This window comes from Clarias gariepinus, chromosome 6 (genome assembly GCF_024256425.1).
Source record: "Clarias gariepinus isolate MV-2021 ecotype Netherlands chromosome 6, CGAR_prim_01v2, whole genome shotgun sequence".
Taxonomy (NCBI): domain Eukaryota; kingdom Metazoa; phylum Chordata; class Actinopteri; order Siluriformes; family Clariidae; genus Clarias; species Clarias gariepinus.
In genome coordinates, this window is record NC_071105.1 from 977016 (window position 1) to 1000366 (window position 23351).

Here is a 23351-nt window from a genome sequence, read left to right on the forward strand (position 1 = left end):
AAGCCGTGCTGCAGTGTTGCTGATTGATGAGCTGAGCTCTCCGACTCTACTAATCATCTTTACATTCCAATATTTCTGACAGGGTTTTACCCCCACAGTTCCATCTGATCCGTTGTGGGTGTATTTGAGGTGGTTAACTGCGTTCTGCTGTAAAGCTCAAGGTAAGTTACACTCGGCTAACAGTGGCTCAGTCCTAAATGGGCTTCTACTTCCTATGCTAGTGCGCTACACAGGCTGGAACATAGTGCTGTTTACCTCACACACTCTGTAGGGCACTAGAACATAGTGCTGTTTACCTCACACACACTCTGTAGGGCACTAGAACATAGTGCTGTTTACCTCACACACACTCTGTAGGGCACTAGAACATAGTGCTGTTTACCTCACACACACTCTGTAGGGCACTAGAACATAGTGCTGTTTACCTCACACACACTCTGTAGGGCACTAGAACATAGTGCTGTTTACCTCACACACACTCTGTAGGGCACTAGAACATAGTGCTGTTTACCTCACACACACTCTGTAGGGCACTAGAACATAGTGCTGTTTACCTCACACACACTCTGTAGGGCACTAGAACATAGTGCTGTTTACCTCACACACTCTGTAGGGCACTAGAACATAGTGCTGTTTACCTCACACACACTCTATAGGGCACTGGAACATAGTGCTGTTTACCTCACACACTCTGTAGGGCACTAGAACATAGTGCTGTTTACCTCACACACTCTGTAGGGCACTAGAACATAGTGCTGTTTACCTCACACACTCTGTAGGGCACTAGAACATAGTGCTGTTTACCTCACACACACTCTGTAGGGCACTAGAACATAGTGCTGTTTACCTCACACACACTCTGTAGGGCACTAGAACATAGTGCTGTTTACCTCACACACACTCTGTAGGGCACTAGAACATAGTGCTGTTTACCTCACACACACTCTGTAGGGCACTAGAACATAGTGCTGTTTACCTCACACACACTCTGTAGGGCACTAGAACATAGTGCTGTTTACCTCACACACACTCTGTAGGGCACTAGAACATAGTGCTGTTTACCTCACACACACTCTGTAGGGCACTAGAACATAGTGCTGTTTACCTCACACACACTCTGTAGGGCACTAGAACATAGTGCTGTTTACCTCACACACACTCTGTAGGGCACTAGAACATAGTGCTGTTTACCTCACACACACTCTGTAGGGCACTAGAACATAGTGCTGTTTACCTCACACACACTCTGTAGGGCACTAGAACATAGTGCTGTTTACCTCACACACACTCTGTAGGGCACTAGAACATAGTGCTGTTTACCTCACACACACTCTGTAGGGCACTAGAACATAGTGCTGTTTACCTCACACACACTCTGTAGGGCACTAGAACATAGTGCTGTTTACCTCACACACACTCTGTAGGGCACTAGAACATAGTGCTGTTTACCTCACACACACACTCTGTAGGGCACTAGAACATAGTGCTGTTTACCTCACACACACTCTGTAGGGCACTGGAACATAGTGCTGTTTACCTCACACACTCTGTAGGGCACTAGAACATAGTGCTGTTTACCTCACACACTCTGTAGGGCACTAGAACATAGTGCTGTTTACCTCACACACTCTGTAGGGCACTAGAACATAGTGCTGTTTACCTCACACACTCTGTAGGGCACTAGAACATAGTGCTGTTTACCTCACACACTCTGTAGGGCACTAGAACATAGTGCTGTTTACCTCACACACACTGTAGGGCACTAGAACATAGTGCTGTTTACCTCACACACACTCTGTAGGGCACTAGAACATAGTGCTGTTTACCTCACACACACTCTGTAGGGCACTAGAACATAGTGCTGTTTACCTCACACACACTCTGTAGGGCACTAGAACATAGTGCTGTTTACCTCACACACTCTATAGGGCACTAGAACATAGTGCTGTTTACCTCACACACTCTGTAGGGCACTAGAACATAGTGCTGTTTACCTCACACACACTCTATAGGGCACTAGAACATAGTGCTGTTTACCTCACACACACTCTGTAGGGCACTAGAACATAGTGCTGTTTACCTCACACACTCTGTAGGGCACTAGAACATAGTGCTGTTTACCTCACACACTCTGTAGGGCACTAGAACATAGTGCTGTTTACCCCAAACACACTCTGTAGGACACTAGAACATAGTGCTGTTTACCCCAAACACACTCTGTAGGACACTAGAACATAGTGCTGTTTACCTCACAGACTCTGTAGGCCAATAGAACATAGTGCTGTTTACCTCACAGACTCTGTAGGGCACTGAACATAGTGCTGTTTACCTCACAGACTCTGTAGGGCACTAGAACCTAGTGCTGTTTACCCCACACTCTGTAGGGCACTAGAACCTAGTGCTATTTACCTCACACTCTGTAGGGCACTAGAACATAGTGCTGTTTACCTCACACACTCTGTAGGGCACTAGAACATAGTGCTGTTTACCTCACACACACTCTGTAGGGCACTAGAACATAGTGCTGTTTACCTCACACACACACTGTAGGGCACTAGAACATAGTGCTGTTTACCTCACACACACTCTGTAGGGCACTAGAACATAGTGCTGTTTACCTCACACACACTCTGTAGGGCACTAGAACATAGTGCTGTTTACCTCACACACACTCTGTAGGGCACTAGAACATAGTGCTGTTTACCTCACACACACTCTGTAGGGCACTAGAACATAGTGCTGTTTACCTCACACACACTCTGTAGGGCACTGGAACATAGTGCTGTTTACCTCACACACTCTGTAGGGCACTAGAACATAGTGCTGTTTACCTCACACACTCTGTAGGGCACTAGAACATAGTGCTGTTTACCTCACACACTCTGTAGGGCACTAGAACATAGTGCTGTTTACCTCACACACTCTGTAGGGCACTAGAACATAGTGCTGTTTACCTCACACACTCTGTAGGGCACTAGAACATAGTGCTGTTTACCTCACACACTCTGTAGGGCACTAGAACATAGTGCTGTTTACCTCACACACACTGTAGGGCACTAGAACATAGTGCTGTTTACCTCACACACTCTGTAGGGCACTAGAACATAGTGCTGTTTACCTCACACACACTCTGTAGGGCACTAGAACATAGTGCTGTTTACCTCACACACACTCTGTAGGGCACTAGAACATAGTGCTGTTTACCTCACACACTCTATAGGGCACTAGAACATAGTGCTGTTTACCTCACACACTCTATAGGGCACTAGAACATAGTGCTGTTTACCTCACACACTCTGTAGGGCACTAGAACATAGTGCTGTTTACCTCACACACACTCTATAGGGCACTGGAACATAGTGCTGTTTACCTCACACACTCTGTAGGGCACTAGAACATAGTGCTGTTTACCTCACACACTCTGTAGGGCACTAGAACATAGTGCTGTTTACCTCACACACACTCTGTAGGGCACTAGAACATAGTGCTGTTTACCTCACACACTCTGTAGGGCACTAGAACATAGTGCTGTTTACCTCACACACTCTGTAGGGCACTAGAACATAGTGCTGTTTACCTCACACACTCTGTAGGACACTAGAACATAGTGCTGTTTACCCCAAACACACTCTGTAGGACACTAGAACATAGTGCTGTTTACCTCACAGACTCTGTAGGCCAATAGAACATAGTGCTGTTTACCTCACAGACTCTGTAGGGCACTGAACATAGTGCTGTTTACCTCACAGACTCTGTAGGGCACTAGAACCTAGTGCTGTTTATCTCACACTCTGTAGGGCACTAGAACCTAGTGCTGTTTACCCCACACACTTTGTAGGGCCCAAGAACATAGTGCTGTTTACCTCACACTCTGTAGGGCACTAGAACATAGTGCTGTTTACCTCACACACTCTGTAGGGCACTAGAACATAGTGCTGTTTACCTCACACACACTCTGTAGGGCACTAGAACATAGTGCTGTTTACCTCACACACACTCTGTAGGGCACTAGAACATAGTGCTGTTTACCTCACACACACTCTGTAGGGCACTAGAACATAGTGCTGTTTACCTCACACACACACTCTGTAGGGCACTAGAACATAGTGCTGTTTACCTCACACACACACTCTGTAGGGCACTAGAACATAGTGCTGTTTACCTCACACACACACTCTGTAGGGCACTAGAACATAGTGCTGTTTACCTCACACACACACTCTGTAGGGCACTAGAACATAGTGCTGTTTACCTCACACACACACTCTGTAGGGCACTAGAACATAGTGCTGTTTACCTCACACACACACTCTGTAGGGCACTAGAACATAGTGCTGTTTACCTCACACACACACTCTGTAGGGCACTAGAACATAGTGCTGTTTACCTCACACACACACTCTGTAGGGCACTAGAACATAGTGCTGTTTACCTCACACACACACTCTGTAGGGCACTAGAACATAGTGCTGTTTACCTCACACACACTCTGTAGGGCACTAGAACATAGTGCTGTTTACCTCACACACACTCTGTAGGGCACTAGAACATAGTGCTGTTTACCTCACACACACTCTGTAGGGCACTAGAACATAGTGCTGTTTACCTCACACACTCTGTAGGGCACTAGAACATAGTGCTGTTTACCTCACACACTCTGTAGGGCACTAGAACATAGTGCTGTTTACCTCACACACACACTGTAGGGCACTAGAACATAGTGCTGTTTAACTCACACACGCTCTGTAGGGCACTAGAACATAGTGCTGTTTACCTCACACACACTCTGTAGGGCACTAGAACATAGTGCTGTTTACCTCACACATTCTGTAGGGCATTAGGACATAGTGCTGTTTACCTCACACACTCTGTAGGGCACTATAACATAGTGCTGTTTACCTCACACTCTGTAGGGCACTAGGACATAGTGCTGTTTACCTCACACACTCTGTAGGGCACTAGGACATAGTGCTGTTTACCTCACACACTCTGTAGGGCACTAGGACATAGTGCTGTTTACCTCACACACTCTGTAGGGCACTAGTACATAGTGCTGTTTACCTCACACACTCTGTAGGGCACTAGAACATAGTGCTGTTTACCTCACACACACTCTGTAGGGCACTAGAACATAGTGCTGTTTACCTCACACACACTCTGTAGAGCACTAAAACAGTGCTGTTTACCTCACACACACTCTGTAGGGCACTAGAACATAGTGCTGTTTACCTCACACTCTCTGTAGGGCACTAGAACATAGTGCTGTTTACCTCACACACTCTGTAGGGCACTAGAACATAGTGCTGTTTACCTCACACACACACTGTAGGGCACTAGAACATAGTGCTGTTTAACTCACACACGCTCTGTAGGGCACTAGAACATAGTGCTGTTTACCTCACACACACTCTGTAGGGCACTAGAACATAGTGCTGTTTACCTCACACATTCTGTAGGGCATTAGGACATAGTGCTGTTTACCTCACACACTCTGTAGGGCACTATAACATAGTGCTGTTTACCTCACACTCTGTAGGGCACTAGGACATAGTGCTGTTTACCTCACACACTCTGTAGGGCACTAGGACATAGTGCTGTTTACCTCACACACTCTGTAGGGCACTAGGACATAGTGCTGTTTACCTCACACACTCTGTAGGGCACTAGTACATAGTGCTGTTTACCTCACACACTCTGTAGGGCACTAGGACATAGTGCTGTTTACCTCACACACTCTGTAGGGCACTAGGACATAGTGCTGTTTACCTCACACACTCTGTAGGGCACTAGGACATAGTGCTGTTTACCTCACACACTCTGCGCTAATAACGCTAATTATGGAAAGCGTTTGACACCTGGCTCTACACCGACACCTCCTGGATGATAAACGTTATTGCATTATGCAACGTCTCGATAGTCATTAGATTTCTACGTTTAACTTTTTTAAAAAAAAATTTGCAATTAACATGAGGTGTAAGAAGATTTTGAAATGTAGTGCATTGATATATAAATATAGAAATGGTGTTCTGATTACAGTTCCAGCTTTAACGTGTATGTGGTCATATGGAGCAGAACAGCCACATGTAGGGGCCACATGTTAAGATGCTATAATAAAGCTGAATATGTGCTTCAGTCTCCAGATGATTCCTTTCATCATTAAGAGGTACGATTACTAATAGTCACCTTCATCCTCACTTTAGTGTGACCCGGAAGTAACACAAGTTGACATCTAGTTATCAACATAAAGCTATTTCATATTATTATTATTATTACTATTAAACACGTAAACATTTTTTCTTATTTCCCATCCAGATTTCATCAAGTGACATTCTGTCACCATCTGTTCTCTTCATTCCTACACATCGTGCATTCCTCTCTGCAGTAACAAGTAAAAGATTTCATGCTAATATGAAGTCTGAGGAGATGAAATGTGAGGATCTGGCACCCACAGAGAGCTCCAACAGTCCTCAAATGTCACCCGGTGCTTTCCTCGGCGACACCTCTCGCACACCAGTGAAAAAAAATGTTCACCGATGCTCCGAGTGTTGGAAGAGTTTCAGTCAGATAAGTACGCTCAAAGAACATCAGCGCGTTCACACGGGAGAGAAGCCGTATCAGTGCTTGCAGTGTGGCAAGAGATTTAGTCAGAAGAGCAATCTCAGGAAGCATCAGGGCGTTCACGCCGGAGAGAAGCCGTATCACTGCTCGCTGTGCGGGAAGAACTTCAGCAGCCAGAGTAACCTCCAGCGGCACCGGCGCATCCACACGGGAGAGAGGCCGTACCAGTGTGTGCAGTGTGAGAAGAGTTTTATTGAGAGCGGGAGCCTCGTTAAACACCAGCGAGTTCACACGGGAGAGAAACCGTATCGGTGTTCGCTGTGCGCAAAGAGTTTCACCAGCCAGAGTAACCTTCAGCAGCACCTGCGCATCCACACCGGAGACAAACCCTATAACTGCTTAAAGTGTGGGAAGCGTTTTCGACAAGGCACCGGTCTCCAGATCCACCTGCGCATCCACACGGGAGACAAACCCTACTACTGCTTAGACTGTGGGAAGAGTTTCAGGCAAGGGACCGCTCTTCAGATACACCAACGTGTTCACACCGGGCACAAGCCCTATCGCTGCACAGAGTGCGGGAAGAGCTTTACCAGCCAGAGTAATCTCCAGCGGCACCTGCGCGTCCACACGGGAGACCGGCCGTACCGCTGCTCGGACTGCGGGATGAGTTTCACACAGAGGAGTAATCTCCAACAACACCAGTCTGTTCACAGTGGCGACAAGCCGTACCGCTGCTCGGAGTGTGAGAAGAGCTTTAATCGTGAGGACTCGCTCCAGTTACACCAGCGCACTCACACTGGAGAGAAGCCTTACCGCTGCTCGGACTGTGGGAAGACCTTCAGTAACCAGAGTAACCTCCGAAAGCACCACCGCGTCCACGTCGGAGAGGAGCCGCACCAGAGTTTTGGGCAGCACAGACGCGCTCACACGGCCGAGAACAACAACGTGTAAATATAAACTGGGACACACTGGGACTCGCTAGGGTTCAGAAGCCTTTAACCATAAGGGATTGTTTTGCCTTAAAAATCTTTAAAGCACTTTCACTCTTTTCAATTTGTTTCCTTGTTATATACTGTACTGTGTGATTTTTTTTTTAATGTATTATTAATGTAGGGTGCTGAGCAAAAGTCTGTACACCCTGTGTTTTTTCAAGGTTTAAGGTTCACTTTATTGTCAGTGTAGTACAACGAAATCAAATGCAATCCTATAATGATCTGACAACATCAGAAAAACATAACATGAAAATACTAATAAAGCACAAAAATTTGCATTTACTACTAAAACAAGTCACATAATAATAATAATAATAATACATTTTTGGTGGTTACCCAATATGGATCCATTTTTAATACAAAATTTGTTTGTGGGTTTCCTCCGGGTACTCCGGTTTTCTCTCACAGTTCAAAGACATGCAGTTTAGGCTAACTGGCATTCTTACATTGCTCGTAGTATGTGTGTGTGTGTGTGCGCGCCCTGCAATGTAGTCCTGTTTTAAACACAGATTTATTTCAATTTTAATTAAAACAGTTGCAATTCATACACATTTTTAAATAACTACAAATCACACAGTTTCTATGATCTGTAAGTTTAAACTTTTGACAAAACATTAAGGAAAGATGAATTATTCAGTGATTATCCGGCTCTGTGATTCAGAGGTTTATTAGTCACAGGCACAGCGAGGGCAGGTACAGATGGGTCGGTCAGGGAGACATTACAAGGATAATACAGACACGCCCCTCATTCATCAGTTTTCTGGTAAAGTTGTATGTGAATGTAGGTGTAAAATACTAGATATAATTGTTTATAAATGACTTGATATAACTGGAGATAGATATTCTGGTCACTACAAAAAAGGTAGAAAGTGATGACAATCATTTAAATGAACATAACAGACACATGACTTGTATATGTTTCGAAAATACAGTCTGTACTTTCAATATACATTTTCTTACTTTAATGTTCAATTTTTAATCGTAGCATTTTTGTTTAAACAAAGGGATAATTCAAGGAAATTCAAATTGAATTTTATTTGTATAGCGCTTTTAACAATTGTCATTGTCAAAAAGCAGCTTGAGACAATCAGAAGAATTATTTAAGTTTGTAGGGAATGTGAGTGTGTGTGAAGAGTTTTATTGTGAAACACAATTGATCGTTCCTGAGTCACTAGATAAAGAGTGCAGGACAAATAAGAGCTTCATCAGATATCTCTCTTGGTTAGAAACATTCATTTTACAATTTTATTTAAAGCTTTTAAGTCCATCAATGACATTAGTAATTATATGTATATTCATGGTGTTCCTCATTAAATATAAATTGGACATAAAAACTGACTACATCTAATAATTGATTTTGACCTAACTGAAGACCATGTTGTCTCATGGAAGCCATTTTGTTATTAGTTATGATTTGTCATTAAATTGTCATTAGTGTTACCAGAGAACAGTATGAAGTATTAAATTTATTTTCTTTAATAAAATGCATTAAGCTTACCTTTTGTTGATCCCTAAAGTTTAAAAGTAAGTTATTGCTATTATACAAGTTCCAGGTGTGTCAGACGTGTGAGTGCACTCCAGCTGATTCTCTCCACTAAACTCCATCTCCTCTGTAGAATCACCCTGAACATTTCAGAGATAACAGAGCGAATGTCGTCACTGAAGGTGTGTTTAGTGCTCTTGTGTGTTATTTCGACACTATCACAGTATGAGATTTTTTTTATAAATCTGGAGGATTCTCAAAATATTAATGTTTCCATAGAAATGCTCCTTTGAAATATTTATTTATAAATTCATTTATATCCAATGTGATTATTTTATCCTGCATGTGTGCAGATCTGTGCTTTGACCTGCTTTAGTCTGGTATATAAAGAGCCTGGTGTTGTTATGCTGATTAGAGGAAGGAAGAGTTTGGTTCAGTCCTTGTGTGTGGTTTTATTTCATTGTATTTCCCTGTTAACTGATGTGTGAGTGCCCTGATCCTCCAGTAGGTGTCGCTGTGAGCGTTTCGGTCTCGTTCCTCCACACATTCCCAGAAGCAGAAGAAGCCGTGCTGCAGTGTTGCTGATTGATGAGCTGAGCTCTCCGACTCTACTAATCATCTTTACATTCCAATATTTCTGACAGGGTTTTACCCCCACAGTTCCATCTGATCCGTTGTGGGTGTATTTGAGGTGGTTAACTGCGTTCTGCTGTAAAGCTCAAGGTAAGTTACACTCGGCTAACAGTGGCTCAGTCCTAAATGGGCTTCTACTTCCTATGCTAGTGCGCTACACAGGCTGGAACATAGTGCTGTTTACCTCACACACACTGTAGGGCACTAGAACATAGTGCTGTTTACCTCACACACACTCTGTAGGGCACTAGAACATAGTGCTGTTTACCTCACACACTCTGTAGGGCACTAGAACATAGTGCTGTTTACCTCACACACTCTGTAGGGCACTAGAACATAGTGCTGTTTACCTCACACACACTCTATAGGGCACTGGAACATAGTGCTGTTTACCTCACACACTCTGTAGGGCACTGGAACATAGTGCTGTTTACCTCACACACTCTGTAGGGCACTAGAACACAGTGCTGTTTACCTCACACACACTCTGTAGGGCACTAGAACATAGTGCTGTTTACCTCACACACTCTGTAGGGCACTAGAACATAGTGATGTTTACCTCACACACTCTGTAGGGCACTAGAACATAGTGCTGTTTACCTCACACACTCTGTAGGGCACTAGAACATAGTGCTGTTTACCTCACACACTCTGTAGGACACTAGATCATAGTGCTGTTTACCTCACACACACTCTGTAGGGCACTAGAACATAGTGCTGTTTACCTCACTCACTCTGTAGGGCACTAAAACATAGTGCTATTTACCTCACACACTCTGTAGGGCACTAGAACATAGTGCTGTTTACCTCACACACTCTGTAAGGCACTAGAACATAGTGCTGTTTACCTCACACACACTCTGTAGGGCACTAGAACATAGTGCTGTTTACCTCACACACACTCTATAGGGCACTGGAACATAGTGCTGTTTACCTCACACACTCTGTAGGGCACTGGAACATAGTGCTGTTTACCTCACACACTCTGTAGGGCACTAGAACACAGTGCTGTTTACCTCACACACACTCTGTAGGGCACTAGAACATAGTGCTGTTTACCTCACACACTCTGTAGGGCACTAGAACATAGTGATGTTTACCTCACACACTCTGTAGGGCACTAGAACATAGTGCTGTTTACCTCACACACTCTGTAGGGCACTAGAACATAGTGCTGTTTACCTCACACACTCTGTAGGACACTAGATCATAGTGCTGTTTACCTCACACACACTCTGTAGGGCACTAGAACATAGTGCTGTTTACCTCACTCACTCTGTAGGGCACTAAAACATAGTGCTATTTACCTCACACACTCTGTAGGGCACTAGAACATAGTGCTGTTTACCTCACACACTCTGTAGGGCACTAGAACATAGTGCTGTTTACCTCACACACACTCTGTAGGGCACTAGAACATAGTGCTGTTCACCTCACACACACTCTGTAGGGCACTAGAACATAGTGCTGTTTACCTCACACACTCTGTAGGGCACTAGAACATAGTGCTGTTTACCTCACACACTCTGTAGGGCACTAGAACATAGTGCTGTTTACCTCACACACACTCTGTAGGGCACTAGAACATAGTGCTGTTTACCTCACACACACTCTGTAGGGCACTAGAACATAATGCTGTTTACCTCACACACACTCTGTAGGGCACTAGAACATAGTGCTGTTTACATCACACACTCTGTAGGGCACTAGAACATAGTGCTGTTTACATCACACACTCTGTAGGGCACTAGAACATAGTGCTGTTTACATCACACACTCTGTAGGGCACTAGAACATAGTGCTGTTTACCTCACACACACTGTAGGGCACTAGAGCATAGTGCTGTTTACCTCACACACACTCTGTAGGGCACTAGAACATAGTGCTGTTTACCTCACACACTCTGTAGGACACTAGAACATAGTGCTGTTTACCTCACACACACTCTGTAGGGCACTAGAACATAGTGCTGTTTACCTTACTCACTCTGTAGGGCACTAGAACATAGTGCTGTTTACCTCACACACACTGTAGTGCACTAGAACATAGTGCTGTTTACATCACACACTCTGTAGGGCACTAGAACATAGTGCTGTTTACCTCACACACACTGTAGGGCACTAGAGCATAGTGCTGTTTACCTCACACACACTCTGTAGGGCACTAGAACATAGTGCTGTTTACCTCACACACTCTGTAGGACACTAGAACATAGTGCTGTTTACCTCACACACACTCTGTAGGGCACTAGAACATAGTGCTGTTTACCTCACTCACTCTGTAGGGCACTAGAACATAGTGCTGTTTACCTCACACACACTGTAGTGCACTAGAACATAGTGCTGTTTACATCACACACACTGTAGTGCACTAGAACATAGTGCTGTTTACATCACACACTCTGTAGGGCACTAGAACATAGTGCTGTTTACCTCACACACACTCTGTAGGGCACTAGAACATAGTGCTGTTTACCTCACACACACTCTGTAGGGCAGTAGAACATAGTGCTGTTTACCTCACACACACTCTGTAGGGCAGTAGAACATAGTGCTGTTTACCCCAAACACACTCTGTAGGGCACTAGAACATAGTGCTGTTTACCTCACACACTCTGTAGGGCACTAGAACATAGTGCTTGTTTACCTCACACACACTCTGTAGGGCACTAGAACATAGTACTGTTTACCTCACACACACTCTGTAGGGCACTAGAACATAGTACTGTTTACCTCACACACACTCTGTAGGGCACTAGAACATAGTACTGTTTACCTCACACACACTCTGTAGGGCACTAGAACATAGTGCTGTTTACCTCACACACTCTGTAGGGCACTAGAACATAGTGATGTTTAACTCACACACTCTGTAGGGCACTAGAACATAGTGATGTTTAACTCATACACTCTGTAGGGCACTAGATTAACTCACACACTCTGTAGGGCACTAGAACATAGTGCTGTGTACCTCACACTCTGTAGGGCACTAGATATGCAGTGCTGTCCTAAATAACAATATTGCATAGAAATTATATACTGTGTGTGTTTTAGGATGTCAGACTATTACATTAGTCTATATAGTCAGATCTAATGAGTTTAATGTAAATAAAAACATTCTGATTAATATTCCATTCATATTCAGAGATTCTGACTGAAGATCAGGATTATTACAGTTCTAATGCATTAATGAAGTTTACATTCTAGTATTATGCTAATTTACAATATTAGATATTTTACATAGATCCATCTAGGAACCTCTGTAGTCCAACTAGGGACTGTTGGGGCCATTGTTATTACTATTGTATTTATTCCCATTTTTACAACCGTGGGGGAACTGCCGGTCAACATTCACATGCGCATTCATACACTACGGCAATTTGGGAACACCACTTGGTGTAATCTTTGTCCTTGGACTGTAAGAGGAAACCGGACTACACAAGTGAAACCCACCGATCATGGGGAGGACATGCAAACTTCTTACAAGTTAATAAAAATTTCTTTTCAGTTAGAACCAAATATTTGAGTTTATAAAAAATTAAAATCATCAAGTTGCTGTAATTTGTGTGTTTGAACTAATTTTTGATTCATTGTTTTTTTTCCTTCACAATATTATACATTAAAACTAATCTTTTTTTTATTTGGGCTACTTTCAATTTATTTTGGGCTAGCAAAAAACTGAAGAGTGCCTGCCTGTGCCTTGCGAGCCCTGTCTCCTGTTAAAGTCTAAAAAACCGTGGGAAAAAATGAGATGTGAGTAACACCTCCTACAACCTGCGCTGCTCCAAAACTATAACTTCAGACATGACACAGATGACCAAGTTTATGTTAAGCATACTGCTGCGATACATTTTCTTCTTTGTCTTTTGGCTGTTCCCTTTCAGGGGTCGCCACAGCGAATTATCTGCTTCCATCTAACTCCATCCTTTGCATCCTCTTCTTTCGCACCAACTAACTTCATGTCCTCTCTCATTACATCTATAAATCTCCTCCTTGGTCGTCCTCTAAACCTAGTTCCAACCTCAGCATCCTTCTACCAATATGCTCAAAATCACTCCTCTGAACATATCCAAACCACCTCAATCTGGCCTCTCTGACTTTATCTCCAAAACATCCAACATGGGTTGTCCCTCTGATGAATCCCTGTCACTCCCAAAGAAACCCTCAACACCTTCAGCTCTGCTACCTCTAGCTCTGTCTTTTCTTCAGTGCCACTGTCTCTAAGCATTGCTGGTCTCACCACTGTCCTGTACACCTTTCCTTCTCGCTGATACTCTTTTATCGCACGACACACCTGACACTTTTCTCCTGTCTGTACCCGCCTCGTCACCTCCTTTCCACATTTACATTTAGGCAGTTGGAAGACGCTCTTATCCAGAGCGACTTACTTTTTATTTCATTACACATCTTGCTCAAGGGCCCAGCAGTGGCAACCTGGTGGTTGTGGGGTTTAAACCTGGGATCTTCTGAACCGTAATCCAATGCCTTAACCACTGAGCTACCCCTGGCCCTCACACTCTTTGTTGCTCTGGACCGTTGACTCTAAGAACTTAAAGTCCCTCACCCTCCTTACTTCTGCTCCCTGTAGCCTCACTGTCCCAGTTGGGTCCCTCTTGGATACACACAAATATTCTGTCTTGCTGTGGCTAACCTTCATTCTTCTGCTTTCCAGAGCATCTGCTTTCTGCTTCTGCTTTCTCAACCTCTCCAAATTTTCTTTCACCTGTTCCCTGCTTTCTCTACAAAGCACAATGTCATCTGAAAACATCATAGTCCATGGAGACTCCTGTCTTACCTCATCTGTCATCCTGTCCATCACCAGAGCAAACAAAAAGGGGCTTAGAGCCGATCTTCTCGGGAGAGATTTCTGGTGTTGTTCCAGGCTTGGCAAATAGGTAATTAATTTGGTGATATAAACAAAACATATCCTGCCTCGGAATTCCCCAGCACAGACTCCATTAGATGCTGTAATAAATGCTGTAATGACCAAATGACATACACATAAATGAACATAACCTGAATGGGTTGATGAATGCAGTCTTTGGTTTACTTTCAAGATCCATTTCCACTTGACAGTACCAGTCTGTAGCTCTAGAGAACTAACACCCTCCAGCATCTGGTGGTCTTCAATAATTTACTTTTTCACTGAAGAAACACGATAAGCTTTAGTTCGAACAGGAATTTTATTGGTTGTATGTATATGGTGTGTCTATAGGAGAACAGACTGAGGGCCAAACCCAAAAGTGGTTCAGCATTTCCTGATGATCGATTGCCATCATAGCCTCTTGTGCCTCAGATGCTTCTGCCATCAGGGTTAAAGAAATTGGAGCTGGGAGAGGAACCACAGCCATGTGTATAGGTTTACAGTTTATCTAGAACCCTCAGTAGGGTACCAAGACTACATATTTGGAAATTGACTTTGGAATGGGAAATAAATCTTCTTCTTTTGGATCACCACTCCATAGACCCGCTCCCCTACATTTATCTGGACTTGCGCTTTGGTAAGGACATCTAGGCGTAAGATGAAAAAGCCAGATTAGTGTCGGCCATAATGTAGGTTTCCACAGTCCAGGCCGTTGTATGCCAGATGTTCCATTAATTGCAGAGTCCTCCCTTGCAGAGTCCTCCCTCTTTTCTCGAAGCCTATTAAATTTACAATTTATAAAATTTAAACATATACATTTTCCTACTACCTATTTTACTTTTATTCTTACAAGGTAATTTAACACATAATGTGAGTAGACACCTGCCATTTCTCTTTGCAAGAATTTTATATACAGAATGGCGCGTTCACTCTTTGTACCCACATTTTTTAAATTTTATACATTTTTCATGTGGCAGTGTCACAGGTTAGCACTGTGGCCTTGCACCTCCAGGTTTGAGGGTTTAATTCATGCCTTTGATCTGTGTTCCCCTGGGTACTTTGGTTTTCTCCCACAGTCCAAAGATATGCAGATCATGATAATAACTGTTTCCAAATTGCCTGTAGAAATGAAGCGTGACTTCTGCATACTCCAACACTTCTATTACCCCGTGTTCTCTAAATAGGTCTGTAACTTTGATATGTGGAAGATGGCAGACCCTTTAAGAAAGAACGTTTCACGAGAAAGGATTAGTATTGTGGACTTTACTTTGGTGAGGTTGCGTTTCTTATTAAATGGTTTGTCATTTATGTTATGTTATGGCTCTTTAACTTGTAGAGCAGGAACGGTTTTTCATTTTTGGCTTTTTCAGTCTGGATGCACCCTTCTCCTACAGCTGTTGTGTAGCGCTGACTTTCAGATTATAAAATTAAACTGTCTGGTTGGTTTGTTGGAAATTCAAATCATTGAATATTTATGCTTCTTTCTGATCCAGGTTTAAGTTCTTCTCCTGCTGCCTTCTTCCTGCATATCCTATATTATCCTTTGCACAAACTTCAAGAGATTCAACAATGATGAATTCAGATGAGATTAAATGTGAGAAAATTGAACCTATAGAGATCTCTATTACTAACCAGATGTCACCAGGTTCTTCCTACATGAGTAACTCTTATGAACAAATGCAACAACAGACTCACCACTTTCCCTTTTGTGGCGAGAGTTTCAGTGAAACTAGAAACCTCATTGACACAAGACCAAATTCGTATCAGTACCCAGAGTATGAAAAGAGTTTTTCACAAAGTGATCATCTCCTTCATCACCAGTGGGTTCGTAAAGAAGAAAAATTGCAAATATGCACAGAGTGTGGGAAGAGCTTTACCCGAAAGGAGAGTCTCAAAAAACACCAGCTTATTCACACAGGAGAGAAGCCGTATCAGTGCTCACAGTGTGGCAGAAGTTTTAAACAAAAGCGCGCTCTTCAAAAGCATCAGCGCGTTCACACAGGAGAGAAGCCGTACCAGTGCGTACAGTGTGGGAAATGTTTTGCTGATAAACGTAATTTAAAAATACACCAGCGCCTTCACACAGGAGAGAAACCGTATTGTTGTAAAGAATGTGGGAAAACCTTTAATCAAAAGTGCTCACTTCAAGTACACCAACATGTTCACACTGGAGAGAAACCCTATTACTGCCCCGAGTGTGGGAAGACTTTTACCGAGAAGAGTACTCTCGAAAGCCACCTGCGTATTCACACAGGAGAGAGACCGTATCTGTGCTTACAGTGTGGAAAGAGTTTTACTAGCAGTAGCAATCTGACATCACACCAGCGCATTCACACTGGAGAAAGGCCGTATAAATGTGAGGAATGTGGGAAAACATTTAAACAAAAGTACACACTACAAGAACACCAGCGCATTCACACCGGAGAGAAACCCTATTACTGCCCCGAGTGTGGAAAGAGTTTTACTGGGAGGAGTAGTCTCACAAACCACCAGCGTGTTCATACAGGAGAGAGACCGCATCACTGCTCACAGTGTGGGAAACGTTTTACTGACTTCAGGAATCTGATAAAACACCAGCGCATTCACACGGGAGAGAGACCGTATCGGTGTGTGGAATGTGGGAAAACTTTCATTCGAAAGGACACGCTTCAAATCCACCAATGCATTCACACCGGACAGAAACCTTATTTCTGCTCCGTGTGTGGGAGGAGTTTTAAAAATCTTAGTAATTTTCAAAAGCACCAACGCATTCACACGGGAGAGAGGCCGTATCAGTGCTCTCAGTGTGGGAAGAGTTTCATTAGCAGTAGTCATCTGACATCACACCAGCGCATTCACACAGGAGAGAAGCCGTATCGGTGCTTAGAGTGTGGGAAGAGTTTTAACCAAAGTGGTAATCTCCAACGACACCAGCGTGTTCACCTCCGTGAGAAACCGAGCTGAGGGTAGCAAGTGTTTCAGCAACACAAACCTATACACACAGGCCATGCCTCAGTTCTCCTCAGAAAGTGTGGAAATTAGCTGGAATTATTCCAAATCACTTCAAAGTCTCATAAAAATGATTTTGGGCAATAATTGGACGACCATAAAAAAGTAGTTTTTAGTACATTCATGCAAAATATATCTCTGGATGTTTTTTTGTTTGTTTTTAGTTTATGTAAATTTCTCATCTTAGACAGGTAACGTACACGTCAGTGAGAGGGATGACATCGGAACTTTTTCTAGCCTCCAGCCTATCTTTGGAACATTTGAGCATTTTTAATTACTGTTAACAGTAATGGTATACTTTTTACTTAGTTACGTCAAAGCAGTATTTTTTTTTCTTTTCTGCTAGGTGAACCTACACTACCTGTCCAAAAAAAAGAGATTTCATTTAATCACATTTAATGATTCCTCATGCTCCCAGAAACAGTTTTTCATAGTCCGAGTCCTGGAATATGTCCGTCCCATCAGGGAATTAAACCTCCATAGATGTGATAACCTGGTAATTTAGTACATTCAGGTGGTCAGCTGCCTTGATTTTATTGCTGAGCCCAGACCTGAGCAACTGAACCAACCCCAGATCATAACACTATCTCCAGAGGCTTGTACAGTGGCCATCAGTCCACATGAGTCTTGCTAACCAGTAGTTTTCTTATGGACACACAGCTGTTTAGTCCCAATCCCATGAGTTCTCATCACGCTGCGTGTGTATGGAAATTCTTACTTTCACTATTAAATGTAGCTCGGTTTTATTTACTGACGATTTTTTGTTTTACTATGCAATTTCTCCAAATGTTTAAGTGATCTGTTCATAATTTCTTTTCATACTACATTTCTTCTACAGAGTTGACTGTTCAGCACTATCCTACCACGTTTTGATAATGTGCTGAAGGGTTCTCACCCAGTTACAGATCCTTAAAACTACAAACCTTAGTTGTTTTCTTTGCTTGATGCAAGACCAATAATTTAACCCTTCTGAAAGTGTGACTTTTTTTTGTTTGGCCAGGCTGTGTGTATGTTGTCGTCAAACTTTTTTTTAAACTGAATTTTCAGTTTAAAGTTATATTCATTACATTAGCATTTGTTACCTAGCTGAGTCATATCTTATTTAAAAATGTTCTTCGTTCCAGACTTGTATGTGTGTTAACATAGAAAGTTATAATCATATTGGATATTTGAAAAACAAAAAATAGAGAAATGCTAATTTATTAAAGCATGTTAATGTATGCAATGATGTCTGAAATGCAGAGAGCTGTAGGATTACACTACAATATTGTGATTCAAAAAAGAACCTTACAGCGGTGTAATTTTGTAAGTTGTACTTGAGGAAAACTACATATTAATGTGACGTTGTAGTAGATTTAGAAACTCTGGTTTTAACGTTCTGTGCATCTTGTATTTTCCATTTATGTCTTTACTCCTACATATTTAGTGGGACATCTGTATAAAAAATATTGTGCATTTAGAGTGCATGATTTATATATTTATTAGAAAAATATAGACACCTTTGAAAGCAATCTTTGACAAACCAAAGTAATAGTCAAGCCCTTGCCTGGGATGTAGAGAGGAACCTTTGAGCTAGCTGGTTAGTTAATAAGTGGTCTGTATACCACAAATACATCATGTTGTAATGACAATTTTTGCATAAAGCTGCCTTGGAAAATTAAAATTAAAGTAAATGAAAAGGTACATTTCTAGTTATAATTAGAAGATACAGAAGAAATTCCAAGAGATCAATGTAATGTACTGTAAATGTGATCACCAAAAATTTTAGTGTATTCTGTGAAAAAATATATTTTACTTTGTAAATGTAAGTCAGTGTAAAGTTGCTTTTTAAGTTTGACATTTTAAAAAGTTTGGCTTCAAGGGAAATCATGTTACTTTAATATAAGTTTGCATTGTGATTTTCAAAGTATCTTTAGATGCGATTTACGTTTTTGTTACCATTCCAAACAACAGGACACTGTTCTGCCTGCCAATGGAATAGTTTCTGTAGGAGCATCCAGGAACTGCAGTGTTTCACCACCTCAAATGTAAACACATGTAAGTTAACAATTAATTGTAAAAACTTGAATTGGAAGTCAATGAATTGCCACACAAAAGAATCACGGAAATTGTTTCTCTTATCTCTAATGGCCACATTTGATTTTAAGGAAGATTACATTGGTTCAGTGTAATGGAGCAAAGTTTAAGTTTTAGCAAAATCACATTGTTAATAATGAATCAAGAGTCTCAAATGGACGGCAGTGGTTTCATTCCAATAGAATTTTACAGACTATTGAAAGAAGCAATATACAAGTCTTTCAAATTCACTCACTACCAGATTTTTTTTATTGCAAATGCCCAATTTACATAAAATAAGAAAATAAGATGCCAGCAAGATTACACCTGTTGTTCAATTCCAAGACTGTATGATTAAGTAGATGGTATGAGAAATCATGAAATTTGTAATATTCATCATCTATATTTGTTAAATTTCAGTTTCTTCTTCATGCCAGTAAAAAGTAATAAAATAAAACAAATCTCATGAGACTGTAAATCTGCATTCGCCTGATTTTGTTGCATTTACACTTGATTCAATTCAATTTTATTTATATGGTGCTTTTAACAATGGTCATTGTCTCAAAGCAGCTTCACAAAAATGATTTTTTTTTTCATGTATGTATGAGAAAAATGTGTCTAGATAATAATGAGATGAATGAATGAATGATGAATGAAATGTCTCTGATGAGCAAGCCAAGGGTGGCAAGGAAAAACTCCCTGAGATGGCAATAGGAAGAAACATTGAGAGGAACCAGACTCAACAGGGTTAAATCAGATAGAGATGATATAACATCATGTGTGTTATGCAGCTGAAAGTTCAATGTAACAGAAATTCTTTAAATTAACATGAAGTTCAGCACAGGGAGTCAGTAGGTGCAGAGGGCAGATGGGGTCTGGAGCACAGGAGCAGGATGTGTAGCTCAAACCATCATAAAGCAGAATCCAGCTGGAGCTGGTCCTTCTCTGGATGCCTCAGGATCCTTGCAGGGTTGGCCTTTGTCTACTGAAGCTGGTACAAACTCCAGATGCCTCGGGATGGGTAGAAAAGTACAGAACAGATGGAGAGAATTAGCGTAGTTGCCATTCAGGATAGATGTACTGGAGTATGAGGTTATGGGATGAGATATGTGTATGCCTATCACGACTTGACTGGCATGCATGTATTATAATCATTTTACTTTTTGTATGAATTATGAAATCAAAAGTTACTTAATTTGCTGACTTTCAAATTACCTAGTTAGCATGTGTCAAGCTGTCCCAATGCCACACCTCCCACAAGGTGAGGGTCAGTAAGTGACTTCTTCTTCTTTTTTCTTTTTTTTTTACACCATTAATGTTTTATTATTTTTATTATTACATGATCTTTCTTTTTGTGACTTCCTCCAAATATTTCTTTATGAATGCACAATTAAACGTGTGTATTTTTTTCTTCTGTTGTCATTTTGTGACTTGTTTCTAAAGTTTTACAATTCAATATAGCCACAAAAAGAAAAACTAACTTTAGTGTCATACTAATAAAGCACAGAATCAATAAATGCACAAGTTTGGGCTTACAAATACTCGTGGGAGTGCAAATTGCTCCAGCAGGAGGCGCTGTGAGCGTTTAGGTCGTGTTCCGCCACACATACACAGGCAAAGGAACTGTGAAACTGTTCACTGCATTCATAGATATATACAGTATTTCTGCAATGCATTAAGCCTCAGTTAAGAGCTCATTGTGCTGCCATCTAGTGAACACACTTTATATAACAAATAATCCCGAACATTGCAAGCGGTACGATGTCAGAAAATGTGTGCGTGTAGCTGAAAATACAGACACAAAATTACAGTGCTTGTGTAGTGTTGTTTAACTGATGAGGATTAAGACATTAAGAATTAAGACATCTGTCTTTGAACCCACCATTTCACAAGGAACTGAAGAGGCCGGAGTGCCACCTGGTACGAATGGGGGCCCAATTGTTTGTTCCTTCCAGCATTGTTATGGATCTTCTGTTCTTGCAATGTTCCTATCTCGGAGTTATTGCTGCACCACCAGAGTAAAATCTGCTGGTGCTTTTCTCTGTACCTGGCTCTGGTACAAACTTCTTTTAAACAGAAGCCAGAGATCACCACCTATTTAAATGAGTAAAAGAAAAGAAGTTTACAGGTAATTTTTAGCAAACATAAGAGCTATGCTATAGGAATAAACCTTGCCTGAACTGGCTTTAGTTCCCAAAGTACCTGGTAGAGCAGTGTCCACACCAGCTGATGAAAGCTGGGTATCTCCTTAAACATAACCATGTGGCCTTGTCATTACATTTTCACAATCAGTCTTCAGTCTCTTGACTGCCTCATTTGCTCTGTCAGTGTATCAGTGTGTCGGTGTCCCTGACTCAGTGGCCTTAGTTATCTGCCAGTTTTAATCACTGCATGCTGCCAGTATACACTGTATACATGATGCATCTTCATTAATGGGATAAACTTTGAGCGAGACACCTGTTTTTTTCCTTTGAGAGTTCCACTGAGCCTTGATGAAAATGAGCCAGTACTTTATTCTGAAAAAATGTTCCACAACTAGCAAAATGGTCATCAGTTTGTCATCATTGATGAAATGAGTTGTTATAGTAAGATATGCCTTCACATTGATGGGTGTCCACATGTCTGTTGACACACTCACTGCCACAGGCGGCTCTCCTCCACCATAGTGCCTGTAGAACCTAGAAAACAGCATGACTGGCCACAGAACAAGAACCATTATTTCTAGCGTTGCAACACATACCTATCCTGTTGGGAGTGTGTAGACTGGATCCAAAACATGGACGAACTTCCTGAATCCCTCATCTTCAATCACCTCTTAATGATTGAGAGTTCTTCACAATCACGTTGATACGAGCCTCATCCACAACAAGCTTCTGGACATCTAGAGAACATCTGGGTGAATGTATTGTAATAAAGACATGATCATAACTGTAGTGTTTTAGTCAAGGCCCTACTTTATCTGTGTGGCTTGTTCTGGAGATTTCCATTTTCACAAATTTGCCTGGTATCCCCTCATCATGGAGAGCAAGGCATAGCAGACACTTCACATTTGGAGGGAAAAAGTGGAGAATCTGCTTGATGAAAACAAAAGAGGATAAAGATGCATGTTTAAAGACTTATAAATTAAAACTATACCCAGTCATATTAATTTTAACCTAGAATTAATGACTCACTGTAACGGCAATCCTAGTTATTTATGTTGTTTAAAAAAATCTACTGCACAAAGGTTTGTAGACATAACTAACATCTCGGAACATTTTAATTAAAAATACAAACCCACTTTCTAAAAGTAAAAGAGTAAAAGACCCAGAGTATAATACAGCAATTTATTACAGGAACACCTTATTTGGTAGAAACTACTTCAGATTGCTTTAAATTAAAAGAAGTCCTGCTCTTTCTCGGTGACTCCGCTCAGAAATAACTCCTGTAGTAACGAGCCGTTAATGAGTATAATGAGTCATGAGTATTAGCCCTAAATCTTAAGGGTTTTTTTGTCGCACTAAAACGTACAATTTCTTGTACGTACAAATGTACTTGTCAATAAAAAACTTTCTCATTCTAATTAATAAGCCAGTTGAGACAATCAGTCACGTGATTCAGGCAAACGCGCGGCGTCGTTTGTCGCTGGTCACGTGACATCCAGGGCACCGACACGCGCCCCTTCTGTTCAACACGATTCAGCGCTATCGGGTCATGTGTGACATCATTACTAATCATCTTTACATTCCAATATTTCTGACAGGGTTTTACCCCCACAGTTCCATCTGATCCGTTGTGGG

The 23351-nt window shown here is 41.8% G+C and overlaps 1 protein-coding gene across 1 annotated transcript in view; it reads left to right on the forward strand.

Moving 5' to 3' along the window:
- LOC128526246 (zinc finger protein 850-like) overlaps positions 1-23351 on the forward strand; it is a 39938-nt gene continuing 16587 nt past the window's right edge. The window contains exons 1-4 of the mRNA XM_053497902.1: positions 1-161; positions 6037-6163; positions 6313-7459; positions 16367-19805. Of these exons, the coding sequence (XP_053353877.1) occupies positions 6409-7459; positions 16367-17472 (2157 nt within the window). The 5' untranslated portion in view covers positions 1-161; positions 6037-6163; positions 6313-6408 and the 3' untranslated portion in view covers positions 17473-19805. Of the gene's footprint in view, positions 162-6036; positions 6164-6312; positions 7460-16366 lie in introns of the transcript that reaches the window.